Genomic DNA, 25,226 nt, shown 5'->3' with positions numbered 1-25,226 from the left:
TTAACGAATAAATCCACTTCGGTCGTGACAGGTAATGGTGGTTAATATTTCATAAAACATACACAAACGGTTCCATGCAGCAAATGGGTTGGGATTGAAATTTGATGCACACGGTATTTTGGCAGTTGCCAATTTATTGAGACCGCTGACACTTTTGCAATGTATAGATACATTCCAATGCCATCTTTGTTCACATCTGACATGGGCATTCCTAATGTAACCACAAAACATATCAACGTAGAATAAACAGCTCTGCCTTTACCAGACCCAATGCGTAAAGTCCCCAACTAATATTGAAATTATTATTTATGTACTTGCTACTCAAAAGAAAGATCTTCTCTGCTTCAATTCTGAATGGTTTACCATGACTTTCTGTGTCTGATTGGTGCTGACATGTGGAAACAGGTTTTAATAAGGTGTAAGATGGGATGTGTGTCATGCTTTTCCTTTTATTTTAAGCGGCTAGCTGATCCTCCCGGCCTCCTTGCTGTCAGCTCGGCTGCCCCATGGAGATGGTGATAATATTTGATGTCTATGGGCTGCTGCCCCAGCTCCTGTCTCCCTCGGGGTGCAAGATGCCAGCGTCTGCACCTGCCAATCAGCGGCGGCTGCCCGCTGACGTCAGCGGCAGATGGCATGGTACCAGCGCTGGCAGTTGGCATCACTGTCACTTCTCAGAGCGATCACACACCGATCCTGCGGAGAGACCCTACCACTGCCGTCAGACTACGGAGAAGCAGCCAGAAGGAGCTGAAAATGAGCATTCCTTCTCAGGACTAATTTCAGGTAAGAATTCAAAAATACGATCATTGAAACAACTAGACCATGATTGCATTCAAAACGGATGCCTTTTTTTTTCAATTTTAAATTACTCTACCGTTATGTGCAACCATCCTGATATTGCATACTGAAGTGTTAATGTAATGACTTTGTATGCAATTCAAAAATTACCTGTCTCCCTTGCAACTGATGACTTCGTCTTTATAGATTGTTTTGCCATTTCATTCATAGATTTAACAAGACTTTCGTGCAACTAGCCAAAAATAACATACAGATTGTGATTTTAAAAGCGCTTGTTTATGTACTGAATAGCGGTGGTATTTTGAACAGTTCTACACCTGAGTGCATAAAATAATGATGGCTCCGAATTTTGTTCTAAGAACGCTCGAATTTAAAACTAGTTTTCGAAGTGAAAGAAAATCGCTTCACAAATGCAGGGCGTTGTTCTGTTGTAGAGAAACTTCGGAGTGTAACAGATTAACTTGGAGGTAAATTTAGAAAATCTAAGTGCAAATTACAATATTTCATAGTGGGAAGAAACCCCCATGACCCTCCATCTGTCAAATGATTTATTGCACTGCATAACTAGTGTCGTGGCTGGTGCTATGTAGCACACGAAACACTTTAAAAAAATGAATTATCTCGATTTCCAATACTGGGTTGAATATTTCATTGAAAAAAGGAAATTATTTCCAAATCTTTTTGGTAGGTTTTCTAACTTTCCGGCTCAGTGCCAAATCCGGTCTATTGTTAATGCGTGGGGAACGAAACAGGCGATTCGGTGACATCCTATGCAATGTGGCTTTCTACTGCCGTTCTAATCTCGAAAATAATATCATTGAAATGTTCTTAACAAAAAAAATCCCGTCCTGTTAGGGAAGTCTGAATTGTATTGGTCTCCGATATTGATACCACGATCCTTCCATTAGTAACTATCGTGTTACTGTGGTTGGATGTAGTATTATAAGCCATCCCTGAATTTTAATTACGATCCATGGGAAGTTTGAGACTCAAGGGAATCAAACCAAAACGGTGGAACCGTCCTGTTTTCATAAACCTGTCAATTGCACAGCTTTTACAACAATCATTTTAAGATTGGCCAGAAGATCTCAACCACATGTAATATTGTAAAAACACACCGTTTAACGAGTTTAAAACAATTGCAAATCTGCTCGTACAAACAACAGCACTAAATGCTAATTTACGTTTTCCAGTTATGACTAGTTTTAGTTTAAATTTTAAAAGACGTGTGCAGGTTATGTAATCTTCAACTCGGGAACTGGGTGGTGCCATCATTTATAAATTCTAATTTATTACATAACCAGAAAACTGTGCCGATAACTATATTTCTTTCTCTCCCCTTTTCCCCCCTAAGCTGACAGTATGTTGACTTTACCAATTGATGAAGTTGTCATGATGCCCGGAACAAACTTTGATGATGTTAGTGAAACTGAGGATAAAGAGGACGAAATCAGCGCGGAGCACGAGCAGTGCTCGATTGATCTCAGCAACATTACCCCGTCTGTAGAATCAGAGAAAGACGAGAGTGAGAAGGAAGGCGAAGAGGACGAGGAGCATCCCAAAAGGAGAGGGCCCAGAAAAAAGGTGATGACGAAACAAAGAGTTGAGCGAGTCAAATTGAGGAGGACGGAGGCGAATGCGAGGGAGAGGAAACGGATGCACGGGCTCAACAATGCCCTGGACAACCTTCGCAAAGTTGTCCCATGTTATTCCAAAACACAGAAACTGTCCAAGATAGAAACATTGCGCCTAGCTAAAAACTACATCTGGGCTCTATCTGAGATCCTGCGCATTGGCAAGAGACCCGACCTGCTGACTTTCGTGCAAAATTTGTGTAAAGACTTATCCCAGCCAACTACCAATCTGGTAGCTGGTTGTCTGCAACTCAATACGAGAAACTTACTGATGGATCAGGGCGGAGATGGAGCTCACATCGCAAGGTCTCAATTTTCCTCCACTCTGTACACATATCAAAACCTAGATCTGGGCAGCCCCTCGGGACAAAGTCCAATTGACAGTTCCTCCAAGTCCATCAAACCTTACAGCTACTGTGGTGCTTATGAGTCTTTCTACCAAAACGCTTCTCCCGAGTGTGTGAGCCCACAGTTTGAAGGTCCCCTAAGCCCTCCAATTAACTTTAATGGGATTTTCTCCCTGAAGCAAGAAGATCCATCTGACTATGTGAAAAATTATCACTATGGCATGCATTATTCCGCCGTGCCAGCCAGCCGTCCCCTTGGACAGAGCTACATGTTTAGTCCAGCCATGCGATGTGTGGTGCCCACAGACAGTACATTTCCTTACGATTTCCATCTGCGCAACGAGACACTTACAATGCAGGACGAATTAAATGCGGTTTTTCATAATTAATGAGAAAAATAGTGGCTATACAGATCACAAGTAATTAAGATAAAGCAGTGGGTGGTACATTAAATAATTGATACAAAATTGTTTTTAACAGCACGACTGCACTCATATTCGAATGTTACATGATGGCAGAGAAGCAATAATCGAAAAACTATGCAAGTGAGTAAATTATATATTAGCAACTACCCCTTAAAAGGGAAATATACACCATATGGACCCTTCGTTACTTCTCGCGTACACTTTTCATTTAACAGGATAATTTGTAAATACCTTTACTTAGTTTCACAGACACAATATTTACATGTGGACCATGTGGCAGACTGGTATTTTTGGTCAATGTTATTATAATGGCTCTGTGATGGATAGTTGGAGGTCTGTAACTATTTCAAGTGGCACACGAGTTTAAAGGATCAGACACAGTACTGTATATAGCAAGCCACACAACTATGGAAACACAAAAAAATTGAGTGTTACCAATTTATTTTCTGTTTTTACAACTGATGCAGCATTGCTAACTATCAGCTAGGGGAAGTTTTCCTTTACTGTGCGCAATGACCGTTCAAAAAGTCAGCCTTTTAATACACGTCGTAAATATATTTATATTGAAAATGCATTTTAGGAAATCACGGTATGAAAACGCATCGATTACTTTAACTCAATTAATTTGATCCAGTCGAATATTTATTCATACAATTGTAGTGAATTTATTTTTCTATGTGTCATATTTTGACGTATTTAATAATCAGCAATCACGAAGGATTTGGGTGAGTGAAGTGATGCCTATGAACAAGTTCTAAGAAGGGTCACTGGTGAAGTATTAACGTGTAACCGTGTGAAAACTTGTCGAAGTGACTTACTAATGCATTAAAATACTTTAAAATACTTCCTCGTCTTAAGGAAGTATGGCGTGAATGATTTGACATATGCAATGAAAAAACGGATCGATTAACGTGTATTTTTATTTATTATTTTTCCCTGTTCCCCTCTGATGTGTGAAGTGAACGTTTTTTCCCCCAATAAACTTGTTTGGTTTTGATCAGTTTGTGGATTTTTAAGGGAGATTCAATTGTTTTTATTGCTAAGGATCTTTGTTCAAACTGACTAATGGGGGCGATGACAAACCTCACAGCAGAAAACATTCTCACCAAAGATTAAACTGATTGAACGCAGAGTAAAACATTACGGGAAATATTTAATAAACTAAAAAATAAATGGAAGAAAACTGACCGCGGTCTGCGAAAATTTCATATATATTAATATTTACGCACAAGTGAGAAATTAGTAAAGTGAAGTAAATGTTGAACATTTTTCCTGAAAATGGCACAATTAGATTTTTTGCCACAGTCAATAAACTAAATAAGCAGAGATTATTAGTTTTTTTTCAAAAATATTGCGAACTTTTTGATCCCTGTCATCTTTCGGCAGGCATGACTGATCAATAACAGTGTTCTGTTTTCTCTGAACTCCTGAATGCAAACTGTGATATACTGCAAAGCTTGTTCATATTTCTGCGTAGCTGGGCTGCTGCAACTGCTCTATTTCGTGATGAAACTCCAACTTTAGACGAGAGAGTAGAAAAATCTCTGCAAAGAAGCGATTAAAAATATAATAGGTATTCTCCACGCTGAATAGTCTCTTTCATCGCATGCGACTTTATTTTCAGATTTGCACTTTATGCACTTTGCTTTTTATTCCACATAAGATTAATTTATGCATTTGGTATCTCACTACCGGAATATGTTTTACCCCGGAAAAAACGCTGCATATTTCATGACCAAACAGGTTGTGTACCATTTAGTAAAATGTGGATAAGTAAGCACTCGATGTCTGAATGGCTCCAAACAGGTTAATAAGCATAAGGTATTAAAGGATACTTATTGGTATAGAAATACTGATTTCTGTCCAGTAATCAAATTCCTTTTGAGATCGAAGTAGGACTATATAGTTAATATTGGTATCAGTGCAATTACCGCTTGCTTATAACGATCCTCTTCTAAACAAATCTGGTAAAACTGCTCCTAAAAACTGAGGTTGAAATCTCAACATAGACAGTTATGTAATCAAGACCGCAAAGCATTAATACATATTTTTTCAATAAGCATCTTGACGTTGCGGGGATTAAAATTGCAGTAGTTCATAGGTGCCCTTGACTGTTTCTGCAGGTACAGCACGGCAATAGTGCCACATGTGGCACCGAAGTGTAAGAAAAGCTGCAGGAGCTGTCACTGGTGCAGGAAATTATATCTTCAGCAACTGTTGAGTTCCAAACCTCGCGGATATGTTCACATCCAGAAATGTCATGTTGGGGCAGTTTTGATCTTTAATCTAAAATTAACTATTTGACTAAACATACACATTTTGATTTGCACAATGAAAACATAGGTGTTCTACGCTGAACCTTTTATGAATTGCTTTGGCTTCTGTTTACTTGTTTATTTCTGCAGCAGATTTTCTATGAAAGCCATAAAGGAGATCTCTTAGAATACATCGATATTTAATTAATTCAGAATATAACAATATCGATAGAGGACTGTTAGGGTTTTCAGTGAAAGAAGAGGCTTGCCTTAAGTTAAATAAGACTCATAAAAAGAAAGGGGACACTGCCTTTTCAAAATCGCTAATATGATTGTACGGTTGAGAGGCGGGAGTGGGGGCGGTTAACATATATATTCAAATTAAAATATTATACATCGGCGATTTATACGATTTTATAGCACAGAAGTTCGCTTTGATTGAATGAGATCATCTTTTAAAATATGAATTTAGTAATATTTCAGATTTTAAAAGTTAAAATTAAATTTTGGGATTACTTTAAAAAATCTTAATATAATACTATCTTAAACCTCCTTCAAATATTTCACTCCTGGTTCCACGTTTAGTCTCTTAACCTCTCTCCCCATTTCTCCTTCTCCCTACCCTTTCACTTATTGTACCCAAGTCCTCTAAAAGATCTCCCTGCATCAACTAACTGCTGTATAAAAGCAAGTAATCAACGTAACCAATCAATGTAACTATCAGTCAAGAGGTTAACAATAACAAGAAATGCTGGAATCACTCAGCAGGTCTGGCAGCATCTGTGGAAAGAGAAGCAGAGTTAACGTTTCGGGTCAGTGACCCTTCTTCGGAACTGTTAACAATCACGTGCATGCCTTTGAAAAGAACACATTGGCATTTTCTGTACCATCAGAATGGGAATTTAAATGGATTCATGCTTTCGGATTAGCAGGGATATATCAGTCAGCAGCTGTTTGAACCGAAGGTAAGCCGAATGTCATGTGGGATTTTAGAACCTACACGGGAATTGCGCCGCAATGTTTGACGTTTTATTGCAGCACCGTCACACATAGTCAATCTATCTCCGGCTTCCACCCGGATTTCACGGGATAGCACTGATGCCTTTGGCAATTCGTTTCTTAACAATGCATCTGTTCTCACCAAATTGTATATATTTCCCTCAGTTGCAAAATATGCAGAGTGCTTGATTTAGCCATAACTTCATCACAGTTGCACGTTTCCTTGAACCAGAAGGATACATTTGGTTGCACACTTCTGCAATCCCACCGTCAACTGCACGCATTAGCGAAATGCAAATAAATTCAATTTCAACCAGCAAATTGAAACAAGAACAGCAAGATTCCCCACGGGATACTCACAGCAAGTTAGGGTGCTAACCTATCTGCCACTAGATCCAAATCCAAATCCAAATCCAAATCGTGTGTATCTTATACCAGTACATTAGTTGAACCTTTTTATTTCATAGCTTAAAAATGCCAAGACAGCTAGACGTGTTTAGCCTGCAGAGTAAAGCGTTTCATGCAATATTACAGTAAGAAACTGCAGCCGGTATTAATAGGGTCTGATCATCAAGTTGTGAGGCAGAGAGTAAACTTTTATTTCTTATTTGCTTTCGACTATGGATGGCGTTGGCAGTGATATATATTTCAGATCTCTCGCTGGTCTGAGAAGTTGATAGTGATCCTTAATGGCTATTTGTACAACTGCGAGGCTTACTCGGCTACCCCAATAGCACACAATGAACAATTTAGTGTAAACCAGAGTGTGGACTGAAGATAGCCCACTGGTGACTTGAACAGTGAATACAAATGGTATTACCCAACAGAAATATCATAATTCAGATAACCAATAAAGTACAAATGTTTACAAATAAATAATCAATCTAATTAGACCTTCAGCAAAAGCATGTTATACCATTGCATATATATGAATTATTAGTTGCATTTTCAATTCACCAAACAACATTTAGTAATTAATAAATTAACAATTGACCATGTTTTCCTGCCAACAAAATGCATTTTTTAAAGTATGTTTTTGAACACTGACAAGATAGCATTTATGATCCATCCCTAGTTCCCCAGCATGTACATAGCGTTGTACTGGAGTCACATGTAGGCCAGACTGGGTGGAAGCGGCATGTTCCCTTCCCTGATTTCCACCTTAGTCGGCCAATTGAGTAAATATCCAGATAATGTGTGACTTAAAATGGAGGAAATGTGGAGAATATGCAATATAAAAATGATTGACTCTTGCAGAATAAAATTTGGTGAACAGCTATGAAAAGCTAACAGCCAGTCAGGATACAGCTGCAATAATGATATATTCAATACTTCTTTAACTGGGAACAAGTCATCCATCCAGTATAAATGCTGAAAGACTCATTCATGCAGTTGTGGGGTTTACTTTTCCCCCCAGAAGAATGGTTCAATAACAATAAGAAAAACTAGGCATAGTGACTGAGACGTGATGGCTGGATTTTCCCTGCAGGCTACTGTCGGCCTCAAATGGGGAAACACTACCAGACCATCACCCCTCAGCATCTTCTAGAGCAGACAGAATCAATGGAAGAGGAAGTGGCAGCAGAACAAGAAGACTGGAAAGTGGTTAAAAGAAAAAACACAAAGAAGAAGACTCAAAAGAGGGAATAAACTGCCATCCAAACTAACGGCAAGAAGTGACTGATGTCCCAAACAAACACCAGCATATGTTCCTCGTCTGATGAGGAAGGGAAGAAAACTGCCACCAACAGAAAGAGCAGCAAACCATAAAAGAGATGAAGGAGGCTAAGGAGGCAAGGGTCCCCCAGCTACAAAACACTAAAAATGGTGAAAGGCCAAGTACATCAGGCCCCAAAAACCAGGGGCAGCAAGCAGCCCAACGCACCCCAGCCCCAGAACATCAAGAGCACCGAAGCACCCAGTGCACCCCAGCACCAGGAGGCTGGGAGCAGTGGCACAGACAACTCACCCCAGCCTCAGAATATGGGGAGCAGAGCAGCACTCAGCAGACGCCAGCTCTGGGAAGTCAAGACAGCAAAGTCCTTGATGAGGAGCAAAGGAGAATGACAGCACCCTCTAGTGACAGGGCAAACCTTCCAAGTTGCACTATTTCACCGGTGTCACCCAGGTGGAACAACACTCCTGTGGGCATCAAAAATGTTTATCTCAGCCCAGCAACAGTGCAACAGTTCATGAAAGCTATGGGTATACAGGAACATACCCAAGAGCTGGGACTAGCATAGGAAATTGGACTTTATTTTATTCTTTCATAGGTTGTGAGCATCACTGGCAAGGCCAGCATTTTTTGTCTATCCCTAATTTCCCTTGAGAAGGTGGTGGTTAGCTGCCTTCTTGAACTATTGCAGTCCATGTGGTGTAGGTACACCCACAGTGCTTTTAGGGAGGGAGTTCCAGGTTTTTAACCCAAGAATAGTGAAGGAATGGTGTTATAGTTCCAAGCCTGGATGGTGTGTGGCTTGGAGGGGGACGTGCAGGTGGTGGTGTTCCCATGCATCTGCTGTCCTTGTCTTTCTAGGCAGTAGAGGTCGCGGGTTTGTAAGGTTCTGTTGAAGGAGCCTTGGTGAGTTGCTACAGTGCATCTTGTAGATGGTACACACTGCTGCCACTACGTGTCGGTGGTGGAAGGAGTGAATGTTGAAGGTGGTGGATGGGGTGCTGATCAAGCAGGTTGCTTTGTCCTGGATGGTGCTGAGCTTCTTGAGTGTTGTTGGAGCTACACACATCCAGGCAATGGAGAGTATTTCATCACATTCCTGACTTGTGCCTTGTAAATGGTGGACAGGCTTTGGGGAGTCAGGTTAACCATACACAGTTAAGATGGGTTTCAAGATTGCATCTATTAACGTGCATAGTGCTAAGGCCACTACATGATGTGTTTCAATCTTGGGGTACCTTGCCAAGGTCAAAGCTGACCTGCTCTTTCTTCAGGAGTGTAAAATACCACACCTCAGCACTACAGGTAATTGTTGTGATGGTGGTCCCATGGACCATCGATCTGCTCAGGAGGAAACAATTGCCATTCTTCCGGCCTGGATATTGTACTGCAGGCAGGCAAATTCACCAACACAGAAGTTAAGGAGCTGGTGGGTGGCTCATCCTAACATTCAACAGCATTACCATTGTTGAATCCCCCTACCATCATCTTCAGCTTAACTGGACCAGCCACATAAATATTGTGGCTACAGGAGTAGGTCAGAGGTTGGGTATTCTGCAGCTTGTGACTCACCTCCTGATCCCCCAAGTCTTTCCAATACCTACAAGGCGCCAGTCAGGAGTCTGTTGGAAAACTCTCCCCTGCCTGGATGAATACAGCTCAAACAACACTCAAGACGCTTGACACCATCCAGGACAAACCAGTCTGCTTGATCATCACCCCATGCACCACCTTAAACATTCACTCCTTCGACTTTGGTGCTGATAATTTTATGCTGTCCTTGCAACTCGGCAAGGCTTCTTTGACAGTACCTCCCAAATGCACAAACTCTACCATCTAGAAAGACAAGGTTGGGAAGTGCATAGGAATACCACCACCTCCAAATTCCCCTCCAAATCACACACCATCCTGATTTGGAACTATATTGCCATTCCTTCATTGTCACTAGGTCAAAATCTTACAGTACTTTAACTACATGGACTGCAGCAGTTCAAGAAGGCAGGTCACCACCATCTTCTCAAGAGCAATTAGGAATGGGCAATAAATGCTGGCCTTGCCAGTGATGCTCACATCCTCCGAATGAATCAATAAAAAATAGATCAACCATGTACACATGAAGAGCATCACTCCTTAGAGCACCAACTATCATCACTCACACCTGAAACAATTTTTCAGCACATAAACATGCACGGAAGAAATACTACAATAAGGTTGAAAAGGAAGCACTGGATGAGGCACAAAACACTGACTTTGAAGTAGTAGAATAGGGAATGGCCATACAGACACAGTCCAGATGTTTGGTATGCTGAGAGGCTCTCCTGAGATGTTTGGTGATACATTTTTAGTGGCCTATTTTCCAACAGAAGCTGCTAAAACAGACATTCCAAGTTATACTGTTAGTTGCATTCATACACATAACATTAAAAGGAAGTATGGTTAAATTAGATCAATAGATCTATGTGCTGCATTCTTTTACTGAGAATATTTCACAATCTGTAGCAACCTCAACTTTCAGCCCATAAATACAATTGGAGAATCTTTCACGAATGTGCCTTTTGTCATTATGGAGAATTAAAGGTCCAAATTCTAAGGTCAGTCATGGCTCATCTTACAATCTGAGCTTTCTCCTAACACTCATAACTCATACTTGCAGCAAAAAAGCAGTTTCCATAAGTAGACTCTCATCTCATGACATAAAACTTGCAACCTTACATATGATGAAAATCAGTTAGTGAGCACTATGAAAAAATCAGAAAAAGCATTGTAAGCAGATTATTCATGATATTATGTACTGGACAGTACATGGGCTGCCCACCATGTTCTACTGCTCACCCTGAAAGACACTAAATATTGTACCGTCATACCATACCATTCAGACTAAAATGAAGAGTTCACATTCATTTGCAGGCGAGAAATACACAATAAGAAACTAATAATACAATACTTGGCTTGCACATTACATAAATTATTTTAAAAAACAGAAACTTTGAATGGAGCCTTTCATGAAACATTATGCGGCAAAGTTTCATAATACTTATTTTCATCAATTCAATGTGGAAACAGACAGCCATAATAGAGAACTGGAGAGAGACAGAGAGCTCATACTCCTGTACATTTCTTCTGAGCCTGGTAATAAGAATATTAATGATTGTTAACACTCGAGTAGATAATGTGTGAACAGCAATCTCTGCTGAATTTTTTGCTGCTGATGTCTAATTTCCCTGTTCATACCACAACAGAAATCATTCTATAAATATCTGGCCTGAGTTTACATGTTCACATACAAGTACATTGAAAACACATGATAGGGTAACTAAGCAAACTTGATCTCAATAGTTTCTGATCAGGCAGCAAGACCAAAGCAATGGCTGGCCATCTTCCCTCAGAATGGATATCCTAAGGCACAAAGATATATGAACCAATTTTAAGAATCCAACTTCCCACAAACCAGTTTTTAAATCATATTAGTTTGTATATTCAAAAATATATATGTAATATGAAATGTTCCTTTTTGAAATATGATGGAGGTCTGACTCCATTATTTTCAGGTTGGATAAAGTTAACATGCAACCATGCTGAAGAGATTGATAAAGTACATAGATGCCCTATGTTCTATGCTTACAGGGATTGGTAGGCATCAATTGGAGATGTTCTGCGGCAGCGTCTGTTGGTATTCAGATGAGCAGCAGGTCTATCACATAGTCCTGCACAAAGTAGAGTAGGTAACACCTCTGACACAAATGATCCTATAGTAATTAGGAAAGGACCTCTGTGCACTGATGTAAGAGCATTAGGATTTGAAAATACAGATAGTGGGCCTTCTTTAACTTCATTAGTTTGCCAGTTGCCTATGCAGCTAACCACCAGTTGTTCACATCAAGAACTAATATAAAGAACATACAAACCATGGCAGATGTGAAAAGACCCATTGGTCTATCCAGCCTGTCCCAGAAAATTGTGTTAGCTTGTGCATCACAATACATACACTTCCCACCCCACCCAAAACCTCCAGATCTCCTGGGTGTAGTATACTGTATTAAACTGACTTATTGTATTGTAATATCATTTGTATACTGCCTCTCTGTTGCCCTGTCTGCTGGGAGGTGTAAATAAAGTTTCAATGTGGCTGCTCCCAGTTAAGACCTCATGTAGTTTTATTTTGAATACACAAAAGAAACATTGCGATGAAATGATGAGTGTGATTTATTTTTGCATTTCATTCAAGAGATTACAGTCCGAAGAACATTCTGACACACCTTTTGAAATTCCTAAAGTCAATTTTGAGGAAGGGGCGGCACAATGGCGCAGTGGTTAGCATCACAGCTCCAGTGACCCGGGTTCAATTCTGGGTACTGCCTGTGTGGAGTTTGCAAGTTCTCCCTGTGTCTGCGTGGGTTTTCGCCGGGTGCTCCAGTTTCCTCCCACCACCAAAAGACTTGCAGTTGATAGGTAAATTGGCCATTATAAATTGCCCCTACTAGAGGTAGGTGGTAGGGAAATATAGGGACAGGTGGGGATGTTGTAGGAATATGGGATTAGTGTAGGATTAGTATAAATGGGTGGTTGATGGTCGGCACAGACTCGATGGGCCAAAGGGCCTGTTTCAGTGCTGTATCTCTAAATAAATAAAATAAATAAATTCCTTCATGTGTCTGCAATTCATGTTAAGCTACAACTCAGTGAAAAATATGGCACTGAAGACAAATTTTGGGACACTTGGTGAATTCAACCCGAACAAAGAGGACTTGTGTAATTATGCGTGAACGTTATCATTTGGCCTAAAGGTAACAAAATCTGAGATCAGGATAAAGTGAATGTTTTCCTCACCATGATAAGGCCAGATGCTTTTCAGGTGGTGTTTAACCAATGTTGTCCATGAGACCCCAGTACTTTGGACTATTCTGAAATAAATGAGATTCTGGACATATATTATGACTCGACTAAGAATGAAATTGCACGCCAAGTTGCATTTCATGGAAGGAAGCAGTTGCCAAATGAATCCATTGCAGATTATATTCTTGAATTAGAGAAACTGTCTTGCCACTATGGATATGGCACCAACTTAGAAGTCAACCTTAGAGGCACGTTGTTGGAGGTCTAAAGAACAGTAAAATCCAGGCCAAGCTTTTGTGTAAAGGCAATAAGCTGACATGGAAAGAGGCCTGCAATGAGGCCACAGCCATGGAAATGACATAAGGAGATAGTGGCAGACAGCAAGGAAGTTCTTTTCCTGAGCTGGCAGGGAAGCTTCCGCGGATTTCAATGGGAACCAGACCACAGCAGCCAAGTTTACAGACTCAGAGTCAAAAATTTAGATGCTATCGTTGCCATGGTAGCCACCAACCATCCAAATGCTCCCATTTCCAGTCAAAGTGCTATGCTTGTGGGAAAGTCAGTCATATCCAGATAGCAGTAATGTTCCAGATCACAGAAAAGCTCCAGGGTGCAGCAATGCACCAGGTTGAGCTCATGGTAGACCTGAAGCTATATCAGCCCCTGGAAGTCCTCAAATGTGCATGTAGTAGATATGGAAACAGAAGTTCATGTTATCAAGCAGGAAGATCAAGAGTTGTGTATAAACAGAGAGAAAGAAAAAACACATGTGAATGTTGAGAAAAAATGGCTGAAGATATAATTCCAGTGCCCAGAGTAAAAATAAAAGTCAGAGACTCACAACTTACCTTCGTCATTGATACAGCTGCAGCAGTGTCTGTTATCTCGGAAGGAGAATACAAGAAAGCCCTAGTAACATTCCCTTATGAAAAACTGGTTTGAAACTGTGATTATTCCAGTATTAGGTGCAGTTAGTATTAAGGTGGACTACAATGATGCATCCTATTACTTGCCATTGGTAGTAGTAGGAGGGAATGAAGACTCCCTGATGGGAAAAAATTGGCTTAAGAAAATACTTTTAAATTGGGCTGAGTTATTTACAGTCAGGATCAGTAAAACTACATCTGACATTGAGGAAGTGCTGAGAGAGCACAAAGTGGTCTTTGAGCAAGGAGGAACAAATGATTAAATTAGGCATCACAAGGTCCAAGTCAAGATAAAGGGCAATGTATAACCAACATTTTGCAAAGCTAGTCCAGTGCCTTATGCACTGTTAGAAGCAGTCAGTAAAGAGCTGGATAGATTAGAAAGAATAGGGGCAATTAAAAAGGTGAAGAGCAGTATAAGGGCCCCACCTAATGTGGTAGTTCAAAAAGCAGACGGGTCCATTCGAACCTGTGGGGATCATAAACAAATTGCAAATAAGGTGATTGAAAATGATACTTACCCACTGCCTACTAGTGATGATTTGTTTTCTAATTTATCGAATGGGAAGGTCTTCAGTAAAATAGATCTGTCAAATGCATATTTGCAATTAGAATTAACTGACAAGAGCAAGGAGTTGCACAGCATTCATACACAGGGATGTATCAGTACAAAATGTTACCATTTGGGGTGCCTACTGCTCCCTCAGTATTCTAGAGCATTGTAGATCAGGTACTAAGTGGGATGAAAGGAGTGTGCTGTTTCTTGCATGACATTTTAATTAGCAGAGAAAGAGTACAATGTAAGGTTGAACAAAGTCCTAGAGCGACTTTGAGAGTATGACATCAAAACTAAAAAGCACAAGTGTTGCATCATGGTGTCAACTGTAACAAACCTGAGTCACCAAATACAGTGAAGGAATCCACCCAACACAGGAGAATGTTATGGGGATTTTAAAAGCAAAGAGACCAGAGAAGAAGGAAGAACTTAGAACATTCATAGGAATAGTTGTGTATTCTTCTAAGTTCATCCCCGACATAGCTAATACACTTGTTCCATTGTTTCAACTGCTCAAAGATGGAATTGATTTGAAGTGGTCTGTGGAGTGTCAGAAAGCATTTGAAGAAGTGAAGAAAATACTGACTAGTGTTGCTGTTTTGATCCATTATGATCCCAAGAGACCACTGGTTTTAGCATGTAATGCCTCACCACAGGGGTTAGGTGTGGTGTTATATCACATAATGGAAGATGGCGTGGAGAAGCCTGTAGCATATACTTCACATACTTCAACAAGGTCAGAGCAAAATTACTCATTAGTTGAGAAAGAGGCATTAATAATCATATACGGTGTTACAACGTTCCAAAAATACCTATACGGTAGAAAGTTCACTTTGTTAACTGACCACCAAACCCTTACGATTATATTTGGTTCAAAGAAGGCAGTACCAGCTCTTGTAGCAGCACGGCTTCAGAGATGGGAGTTGATTGTGATGGTCCATCAGTACAATATTAAATAACGTTAGTCAGTAGACCATGCAAATGTGGATGTTCTTTCACGATTTCCCGTGAAGACTAATTCATTTTTAGCTGTGAGTTACCTATAAATTACTTTACATATACAAATGACATGCCAGTGTCTGCCAGAGAAATTTCTGAAGAAACTTACAGGATATGGTGCTCAGTAAAGTACTCAATTATATCTTCTATGGGATTTAAGAGTCATTATTCTGCCAAGGTGTAGAGAGAGATTGGTAGAGGAACTTCATCAAGAGCATACAGGGATAGCCCATATGAATGCCATAGCAAGAAGCTATTTTTGGTATCCAAAGGTAGATAGAGATATTGAAGAGTTGGTGAAAAGTTGTGAATGTGTGTCTCAGCAGGAGAAATAATCCAACCAAATTTCCTTTCGTTCCATGGTCAAATACAAGAAAACCATGGGAATGAGTACATGTCGATTTCTTTGAAGTGGAAAATAAAGATATAAACACTCTTTACTTTGGTCAATAGCTATAGGAAGTCCATAAATGTTGAATTTATGCCCAGTACCACAAATGCCAAAACTATTGATGTTTGAGAAGTTGGTTTGCAATTTATGGATTGCCAGAAATATTGGTGTAGATAATGGTCCACAGTTTACATCAGAAGAGTTTGAAATATTTCTGAGTAAAAATGGAGTCAAACATATTCTGATACCACCCAGCATCGAATGGTACGGCAGAAAGAAGTGTACAAATTGTGAAGAGGTTTTTGCGGAAATATTTGCTAGGTGACAAGCCAGGCAGTAATTTCCAAGTTTCTCTTCGATACAGGCTAAACAGTTTTCTGTTCTCTTACAGAATAACCCCACAGTCTACAACAGGTTGGTCACTTTATGAGTTAGTGTTTAAACACGTTTCTAGGACAAGGTTTAGTTTACTTAAGCCAGACGCCAATAGCAAGGTAGGAGAAAAGCAAGACAAAGTGAAGGTGAGTCATGATCCTCGAGGCAGGAAACTTAGAGAGTTCAGTGTTGGTCAGAATGTCATGGTGAAAAACCACCTAGGTGATGAGGAGAAGTATGCGTTTGGAGTTGTAAAAAGACTAGATGTATTCACATATCTAATGAAGATCGATGAGAGACTCTATCAGTGTCCTGCAGATCATTTGCTTGAAAGAGGAAATCTGACAAAGGGAGAACACGAGAAACCTTGTATAGTCCAAATTCCTACAGTTCCAAGAAAAAGTCAGAAAGAAAGCAAAAATCACAAAGAAACTGAAAGTTTGCTGGTATCACAGAATCCACTGGTAGAGCAAAATGAATCAGTGTCTTTGATTAAGACTAATCAATCAATTTCACAGTCTCAACCAACAAGTGGAATTGGTGGTCAAAGTCAAAGATCAAGGTTTGACACTGTCTGAGATGTTGGGAGAGCACAGTCAAGTAAATTAAAATGGAAGATGATACCCAGACAGAAAGAGAAAGAAGCCAGATAGGTTAATTGAAAGTATGCAGGAAGGAAGAAGAAATAATTTGTTTCTTTCATTACTTTTTGTCAATGATGATATTTTTGTTAAAGATATACTGGTGCTTAGGAAAAAATATTTTTTTACGTGTAAATTATTCTGCAAGTATTAGTTATATATGTTTTAGTTGTGATTATGTAACAAGAATGCAACTCAACCTGTTAAATGTCAGAGTATTGTTATTGTATTCTGGGAAATTATGTTCAAGTACTATTTTACATTTTAATGTAGTTTTTAAGTGGGGAGGGAGTGTAGTATGCTGTATTAAACTAGCTTATTGTATTGTAATATCTTTTGAATACTGCCTTTCTGCTGCCCTCTCTGTTGGGAGATGTAAATGAAGTTCCAACATGGGTGATCCAACTTAAGACCTCATGTAGTTTTACTCTGAATACACAACACTGGGAAAGGCAAAAAAAGGTTTAAAAAATCCAGTCAAAATCGCAGAAAAAAATTCTGAGAAATTCCTCTCCGATCTTAGAGAGGTTTTGTTTAAAAAGTCGGAACCTGCTGGAAAATCCTGAAGCTGTCTGAAGTTTGGAAGCGCATTCCTGCTTCAGCACTTGTCAGCTGTGAAACTGACAGATGAACTGAGAGCGCAAATAGAAATAAATAAGTACGATTTGATGGCCATTACAGAGACATGGCTGCAGGATGACGTAGATTGGGACCTGAATATTGAAGGGTATATGGCATTTAGGAAGGACAGGAAGCTAGGCAAAGGTGGAGGGGTAACTCTGTTAATTAATGATGGTATTAGTGCAATAGAGATGGATGACCTAAGTTCAGGAGACCAGGATGTAGAAGCAGTTTGGGTAGAGATGAGAAATCATAAAGGCAAGAAGTCACTTGTGGAAGTGGTGTACAGGCCACCTAACATTAACCAGACTGTAGAACAGGGTATAAAGGAAGAAATCATGGCAGCTTGTCATAAAGATACAGTGATAATTATGGGGGGATTTTAACCTACATATAAACTGGAAAAATCAGATGGGAAGAGGGGCAGAGGTTGCCTAGATGAGGAGTACATAGAATGTTTTCAGGATAATTTCTTGGAACAATACATTCTGGAGCCAGAGAGCAGGCTATACTAGACCTGGTATTGTGCAATGAGATAGGATTAATTAATGACCTCATAGTTAAGGCGCCCCTAGGTAGCAGCGATCATAGCATGATTGAATTTTACATTCAGTTTTAGGGAGAGAAGATTGGGTCCAAGACTAGTATTTTAAACTTAAATAAGGGCAATTATGAGGGCATGAAAGCAGAGCTAGTTAAAGTGAACTGACAAATTAGGATAAGGGATAGGTCAATAGAGATGCAGTGACAGACATTTAAGGGGATATTTCAGAATTCACAGAATACATTTCAACAAGAAAGAAAAATTCCAAGGGTGGGACCCGCCATCCGTGGTTAACTAAAACAATTAATGATAGTATCAAACTTAAAGAAAAAGCCTATATTTGCGCAAAGATGGGAGGCAGGCCAGAGGTTTGGACAGAATATAAAAAACAGCAAAGAATGACTAAAAGATTGATAAGGAAGGTAAAATTGGAGTACGAGAAAGCTAGCTAGAAATATAAGGATAGATAGTAAGTTGGTCCTATAGAAAGTGAGTCTGGGGAATTAATAATGGATAATAAGGAGATGGCAGATGAATTGAACAGATATTTTGCATCGCTCTTCGCTATTGAGAATACAAGTAACATCCCAGTATTAGCTGTAAATCAGGAAATGGAAGGGAGGGAGGAACTCAAGAAAATTACAATCACCAGGGAAGTGGTACTGAACAAATTGTTGGAGCTGCAGGCTGACAAGTCCCCAGGTCCTCTTGGACTTCGTCCTAGGGTGTGAAAAGAAGCAGCTAGTGAGATAGTTGATGCGTTAGTTTTAACTTTCCAAAATTCCCTAGATTTGGGGAAGGTTCGATTAGATTGGAAAATAGTGAATGTAACCCCTTTATTCAAGAAGGGAGGGAGACAGAAAGCAGGAAACTACAGGCCAGTTAACTTAACATCTGTCTTAGGGAAAATGTTGGAAGCTATTATTAAAGATGTTATAGCAGGGCATTTAGAAAAATTCAAGGCAATCAGGCAGAGCCAACATGGATTTGTGAAAGGGAAATCATGTTTAACCAATTTATTGGAGTTCTTTGAGGGAGTTACATGTGCTGTGGATAAAGGGGAACCGGTGGATGTATTGTACTTCAATTTCCAGAAGGCATTTGACAAGATGCCACATCAAAGGTTATTGCAGAAAATAAAAGCTCATGGTGCAGGGGATAACATATAGGCATGGAAAGAAGATTGGCTAGCTAACAGGAAACAGAGAGTAGGAATAAATGGGGCATTTTCTGCTTGGCCAGATGTAATGAGTAGTGTGCCACAGGGATCTGTGCCGGGGCCTCAACTTTTTACAATTTATATAAAGGACTTAGATGAAGGGACCGAAGGTATGGTTGCTAAATTTGCTGATGACACAAAGATGGGTAGTAAAGTAACTTGTGAAGAGGACATAAGGAGGCTACAAAGGGTTATAGATAGGTTAAGTGAGTGGGCAAAGACCTGGAAATGGAGTATACTGTGGGAAAGTGGGAAATTGTCCACTTTGGCAGGAAGAATAAAAAAGAAGCATATTATCTAAATGGTGAGAGATTGCAGAACTCTGAGATGCAGAGGGATCTGGGTGTCCTAGTGCATGAATTGCAAAAGGTTAGTATGCAAGTACAGCACGTAATTAGGAAAGCTAATAGAACGTTATCGTTTATCGTGAGGGAAATTGAATACAAAAGGAGGGAGGTTATGCTACAGCATTGGTGAGAACACATCTGGAGTACTGTGTACAGTACTGGTCTCCTTATTTAAGGAAGGATATAAATGCGTTGGAGGCAGTACAGAGAAGGTTTACTAGACTAATACCTGGAATGGGCGAACTGTCTTACAAGGAAAGATTGGACAGGCTAGGCTTGTATCTGCTGGAATTATGAAGAGTAAGAGGCGACTTGATTGAAACATATAAGATCCTGAGGGGTCTTGACAGGGTGGATGTGGAAAGGATGTTTCCCCTTGCGGGAGAATCTAGAACTAGGGGTCACTGTTTAAAAATAAGGGGTCGCGCTTTAACACAGAGATGAAGAGAAATTTTTTCCCTCAGAGGGTCGTGAGTCTTTGGAATTCTCTTCCTCAAAATATGGTGGAAGTCTTTGAATATTTTTAAGGCAGAGGTAGATAGATTCTTGATAAGCAAGGGGGTGGAAGGTTATTGGGGGTAGGTGGAAATGCGGAGTAATCAGTTCATCCATGAACTTATTGAATGGTGGAGTAGGCTCAAAGGGCCAAGTGGCCTATTCCTGCTCCTAATTCGTATGTTTGTATGACAGCGCGATATTTTTTTAAAAAGCTGACCAACCACAAAGTTGCTCTGCTGAGCATTCCCACTCTCTGCAACTGTCAGAGAGAGAGAGAGGAGGAGGCAGAGAGAGAGGGGGGCAGAGAGACACAGACACGGGGAGAGAGAGAGAGAAGGGGGAACAGAGACAGAGAGGGCGAACACAGAAAGAGAGGGGAGGGGGGGACAGAGAGAGGGGAGAGGGGACAGAGAGAGGGAGGGGGAACAGAGAGAGGGAGGGGGGAACAGAAAGAAGGAGGGGGACAGAGAAAAGGGGGGGCAGAGAGCGAGGACAACACGGGGGGGCAACACAGAGAGGGGGGAACACGCAGAGGAGGGACACAGGGAGAGAGACAGACAGACAGAGGGAGAGAGAGAGGGAGACAGAGTGATCAAGATCATTACTGACAGATGGACATCTATCCAGAATATTCCGCATTGCTACAAGAAGTATGTGGGCAAACATTGACTACTTGTGCAAGCAAAACAATGCCAGGGATATCATTTATATCAGTGTCCAACATAGTGATGAGAAAGTAAGGCAATAAATTAATCTTCTCATTTAAATCTTTTTCACAAAAATGCACATTTGTTGTTCTGATTAATAGTAAGATACATTTTTAATGCCTTTATCTTTTTTAAATTGTCTCACTGGCCCCTGGCTCCCTGTAATTCAAAAATTGTAATGTGGCCCCCCACGCAAAAAAGTTGGACAACCCTGAGCTATCTCTTGATGAGTATGTGAATGTCACTAGAATGTGTGTGTGTCTTTGTTTTAAGAGTTCCGTTAAAAGTCCTGTTGGTTCCTGGGATATGAACTTGTCCCATTTCTGGTGGTTATCAATTTGCAAAGTGCCTTCGCACTGCAGCCGCTTGATCCTTTAATGTCCGTTTACTTTAAGTTAAGTTCTTGCTGCTGGACTGGCTACAGTTTCTCCACCTGCTTTACTGTTTTTCCCTGAAGGGTGTTTGTATGTTCAGCATTAGCACTGCCCACATGCATAACATGCATTCCATTCCAAGCTAAACATCATATGCCGGTCACAAACCCAATCCTCCAACACATCGAGTTCCACCAGAAGCAGTCGAGCATCATCTACAGCCCAGACACTTGCACAGATCTCAGTGCCATCTGCAACCTTGCAGATCATGCCCCCAATACCTATATCTAGAGAATTATAAAAATAGTAAAAATTAATGGTCCTGACACCTATCCCCGGTGAATGGTCTCCAAATTGTTCCTAATCCATCTTTAACTACATTCTGCCTATGGCTTTCAGCCTGTTTTCAATCTAACTCAATATATTACCACTATTTTAGAAGGCTTGAATCTTGTAGATAAGCCTCTTATGTGGTACCTTGTCAAAAGCTTTATGGAAATCAAAGTTGAGGATAAACGAAAGAGAGTTGGGGAACTGCGCAGACTTGATCAGAGACACCAGTAGCAGTGGCAGAGGATAAAAGAGACAGACTGCAGGGGAATAGCATAGACCTGATTGGTGCATTCCCAAAAAAGCCAGAAGTGATGTCGGAGGACAGCAGGTAGGTGATTGGTTGGTCTCGATTGCTGAGCACCAGTTTGAGAGTGGCACACACCCCGAAGACTCCTGCACTTCCTGCCTCTTCCTATTCTTCCAGATGGCCACCCACCTATTATCCTGGACTTTTACTGCCTGAGGGGTGACCACCTCCTGGAATGTGCAAACCAAGAAACTCTTATCCTGGTGAGAATTAGTTTTTTTTTAAACCAGGGCCGTGGTTTAAACCAGGACTGGGAAACAATAAAGTACATGTATTAAATTTACAACTAGTTAAACTAATTAATAAAATTTCAATCGGGGTAAGTATAACAGTATGTGAATTGTTGAGAGTAGTAGCACAGAGGAGGTCTAGATGCATTAATTAAAATTAATAGTTTAAACAAGATATTAACCAGGTTATAAAATAGGAATAGAGATTTTTTTCTTAGCTCATGGATGGGCAGTGGAAACCGGCTGCTTGCAATTCCTGCGCCATGTGGGAACTTCAGAACGCTTCATGTCTCTTGGGGACCACGTGTGCAGGAAATGCTAGAGTTTGAGCTCAGGTTTTCCGAGCTTGAGGGCCAGCTGGAATCACTGCAGAACATCATACATTCTAGGAGGTGGTCACCCCACAGGCAGTAAAAGTTCAGGATAGTAGGTGGGTGGCCATCCGGAAGATGTAGGAAGAGGCAGGAAGTGCAGGAGTCTTTGGGGTGTGTGCCACCTTCAAACTGGTGCTCAGCAATAGAGACTGCTGGGAGTGAAGACACCTTGAAGAAATGCAATCCAGACCATGGCAACAATGGGCAAGGGACTGCATGGGAGGAAACAGCAAAGAGTAGAAATGCAGTCGTTACAGGAGATTCTATAGTTAGGGGGAACAGACAGGCATTTCTGTAACTGTCATCATGAGTCCCACATGGTGTGCTGCCTCCCTGGTGCCAGGGTAAAGGACATCACAGTGAAGGTGTGGAATATTCTGCAAGGGGAAGGAAGTGAGCCAGAAGCTGTGGTACACATCAGTACCAAAGACAGAGAGAGCTGGTACTGATGTCCTACAGTCAGACTTTTAGGAGCTAGGGAGGAAGTTAAAAAGTAAGATCTCAAAGATTATGATCTCTGGATTACTCCCTGTGCCACATGTTGGCGAGAGTAGAAATAGGAAGATAGCAAGGATCAATTCATGGCTTGAAGCTTGGTGCTGGAGGGAGGGCTTCAAATTCTTGGGACATTGGGACCAGTTCTGGGGCAGGAGACACCTATTCAAAAGGGACCAGTTGCATCTCGACAGGACTTGGATCAATGCGCTCGCAGGGAGGTTGATTAGTGCGTTTGGGGAGGTTTTAAACTAAATTGGCAGGGGGATGGGCACCAGCATATAGAAGTAGAAATGAGGAATAAGGTACATAAAGAAGTGAGAGTTTGGACAGTACTACAGAAGGAAGCAGTTGCATATTAGATAGCGGCAGATTAAGAAGGATTACGAGGAATACAGAGACAGTTTACAATGCATGTATGTAAATACGCAAGTGTGGTGAATAAGGTTGGTGAGCTCCAAGCACAAATAGCTGTGTGAGAATATGGCGTAGTGACAATAACGGAAAAGTGGCTTAAAAGTGATGAGGACTGGGTGCTCAATATGGAAGGATACAAAGTGTTCAGAAGAGATAAGGAAGCAAAAAAGGGAGAAGGGAGGTGAGGTGGCAGTACTGATTAGGGAAGAGTAGAGTTGAAAAGGGAAGATGCCCTTGAGTGGGCAGGAACAGAATCCATTTGGTTAGAGTTGAGACGCAAAAAGGATGATCACACTACTGGGGGAATTCCATAGGCCTCCAAATAGCAAGAGAGCGATAGAGAGCAAATCTGCAGGGCAATCAGAGAGATTTGCAAGAACTATAGGGTGGTAATATTGGGGGGGGGGGGGTTATTTAATTACTCAAATATCAATCAGGATATTGTTAGAATAAAGGTTAAGGAGGGGAGGAATTTCTGAAATTTGCTCTGGAGAACTTCCTTGACCAGTATGTTCTCAGTCCAACTAGGAAGGAGGCATTGCTGGATCTGGTGCTGGGGACTGAGGTGGGCCAAGTAGACCAAGTATCTGTGGAGGAACACTTGGGTAAGAGTGATCATTATATCATAAGCTAAAGATGAGTAATGGAGAAGGGAAAGGAACAATTTAAAGTAGAACTTCCAAATTGGAAGAGGGCTAACTTCAAAGGGATGAGAGAGGATCTAACCAGGGTAAAATGGAACAAGATTGACAGGAAAAACTGTACCATAACAGTAGGTGGTCTTTAATGAGGAAATCTTTCAGTGGAGGCTAGGTACATTCCAACAAGGGTGAAAGGTACAGGAACCAAAACCAGGGTTCCTTCGATGTTGTGGGAGATGGAGGATGCGATGAAACAAAAAAAAAAGAGGGTGTACAATGCATGTGCCAGAGGCTCATATGCCCAAAAAGGGGCCCACAGGAAGGTTTCCTCTCTGTCCTGTGGAGCCTACTGTCATAGTCCAGAAAGCCAGTTGGTGAAAGCTGATACTGGAACCAATCTTTACTCAGTCTTATGTTTATTTACAGAGTGAAATGTTACAAGCATTTACCTCTTAACTCAACCACCACACAGTTTCAGTAAGTGTGTTTTTATCTGTGTTCAAGTAAGACCCTAATTATTTCTTTCCACCTGCATATGATTAATTGCAATTGATATACAATTAGCAGATTCCCTTCTTTCTCTTTAAATAAAACAACATTTCAAAGCAAATCAAAAAATAACAAACTTCCATATTCTGTACAAAGTATTACGTTGCAAGACACCCCTCCTCGAGGACCCCTAACAATTTCTTTGTATAGTATTTCAATTGATGACTTGCATCCACACATTTAATTTTCGATATTTCCTTTCTCTCCAGCATTTGTTACAATCCAGCAAGGTCAATCCTTAATTTTTTCTCACTCACACTTTTTGCAGAGTGTACATTATCCCACAAGGAAGAATTATCTCGGAACAGTCAATGGGTATACTATCTTCCATACACCCCTTGTATAGCATCTCACTTAAAATATTTGACAAATAGAACCCCATACCCCATGAGAGCCAGTATTTCAGAAGCTAAAGTACTTTTCACAACACTTTTTATTTTCTTAGCTTCCCAAGCTAAAGGACAACATTTCCCGTTTTCATCCATCAGAAATATTATGAAACCAGCTGCACTCAAATACCCAGGAGGATGTTCAGCATATGAAGCATCACTAAAAGTGACTAGCTGCATGTTTTTGGGTCACCTAAGGATGGAAACTTAAGTTCACATTTCTCCAGATTTAATTTTTTCAATGTTTTATTTGGCCTTTGGTGCTCAACTCCAGCACATCATAATGAGCATCTGGTCTAGTCTGAGTGTACAACCAATTCAACT

The 25,226-nt window shown here is 40.6% G+C and overlaps 1 protein-coding gene across 1 annotated transcript; it reads left to right on the top strand.

Annotated features, from left to right (window-relative positions):
- Positions 1–631: 631 nt before the first annotated feature.
- LOC137369636 (neurogenic differentiation factor 6-like) lies at positions 632–3,171 on the top strand. The gene is given in 3 exon segments (XM_068030970.1): positions 632–699; positions 701–786; positions 2,156–3,171. Coding segments are annotated over 3 exon segments (1,170 nt in total).
- The last annotated feature ends 22,055 nt before the right edge of the window (positions 3,172–25,226 follow it).

This window comes from Heterodontus francisci, chromosome 5 (assembly GCF_036365525.1).
Source record: "Heterodontus francisci isolate sHetFra1 chromosome 5, sHetFra1.hap1, whole genome shotgun sequence".
Classification (NCBI taxonomy): Eukaryota; Metazoa; Chordata; class Chondrichthyes; order Heterodontiformes; family Heterodontidae; genus Heterodontus; species Heterodontus francisci.
The sequence above is the reverse complement of the archived record's forward strand: the minus strand, read 5'-3'. Positions and strand labels throughout refer to the sequence as shown.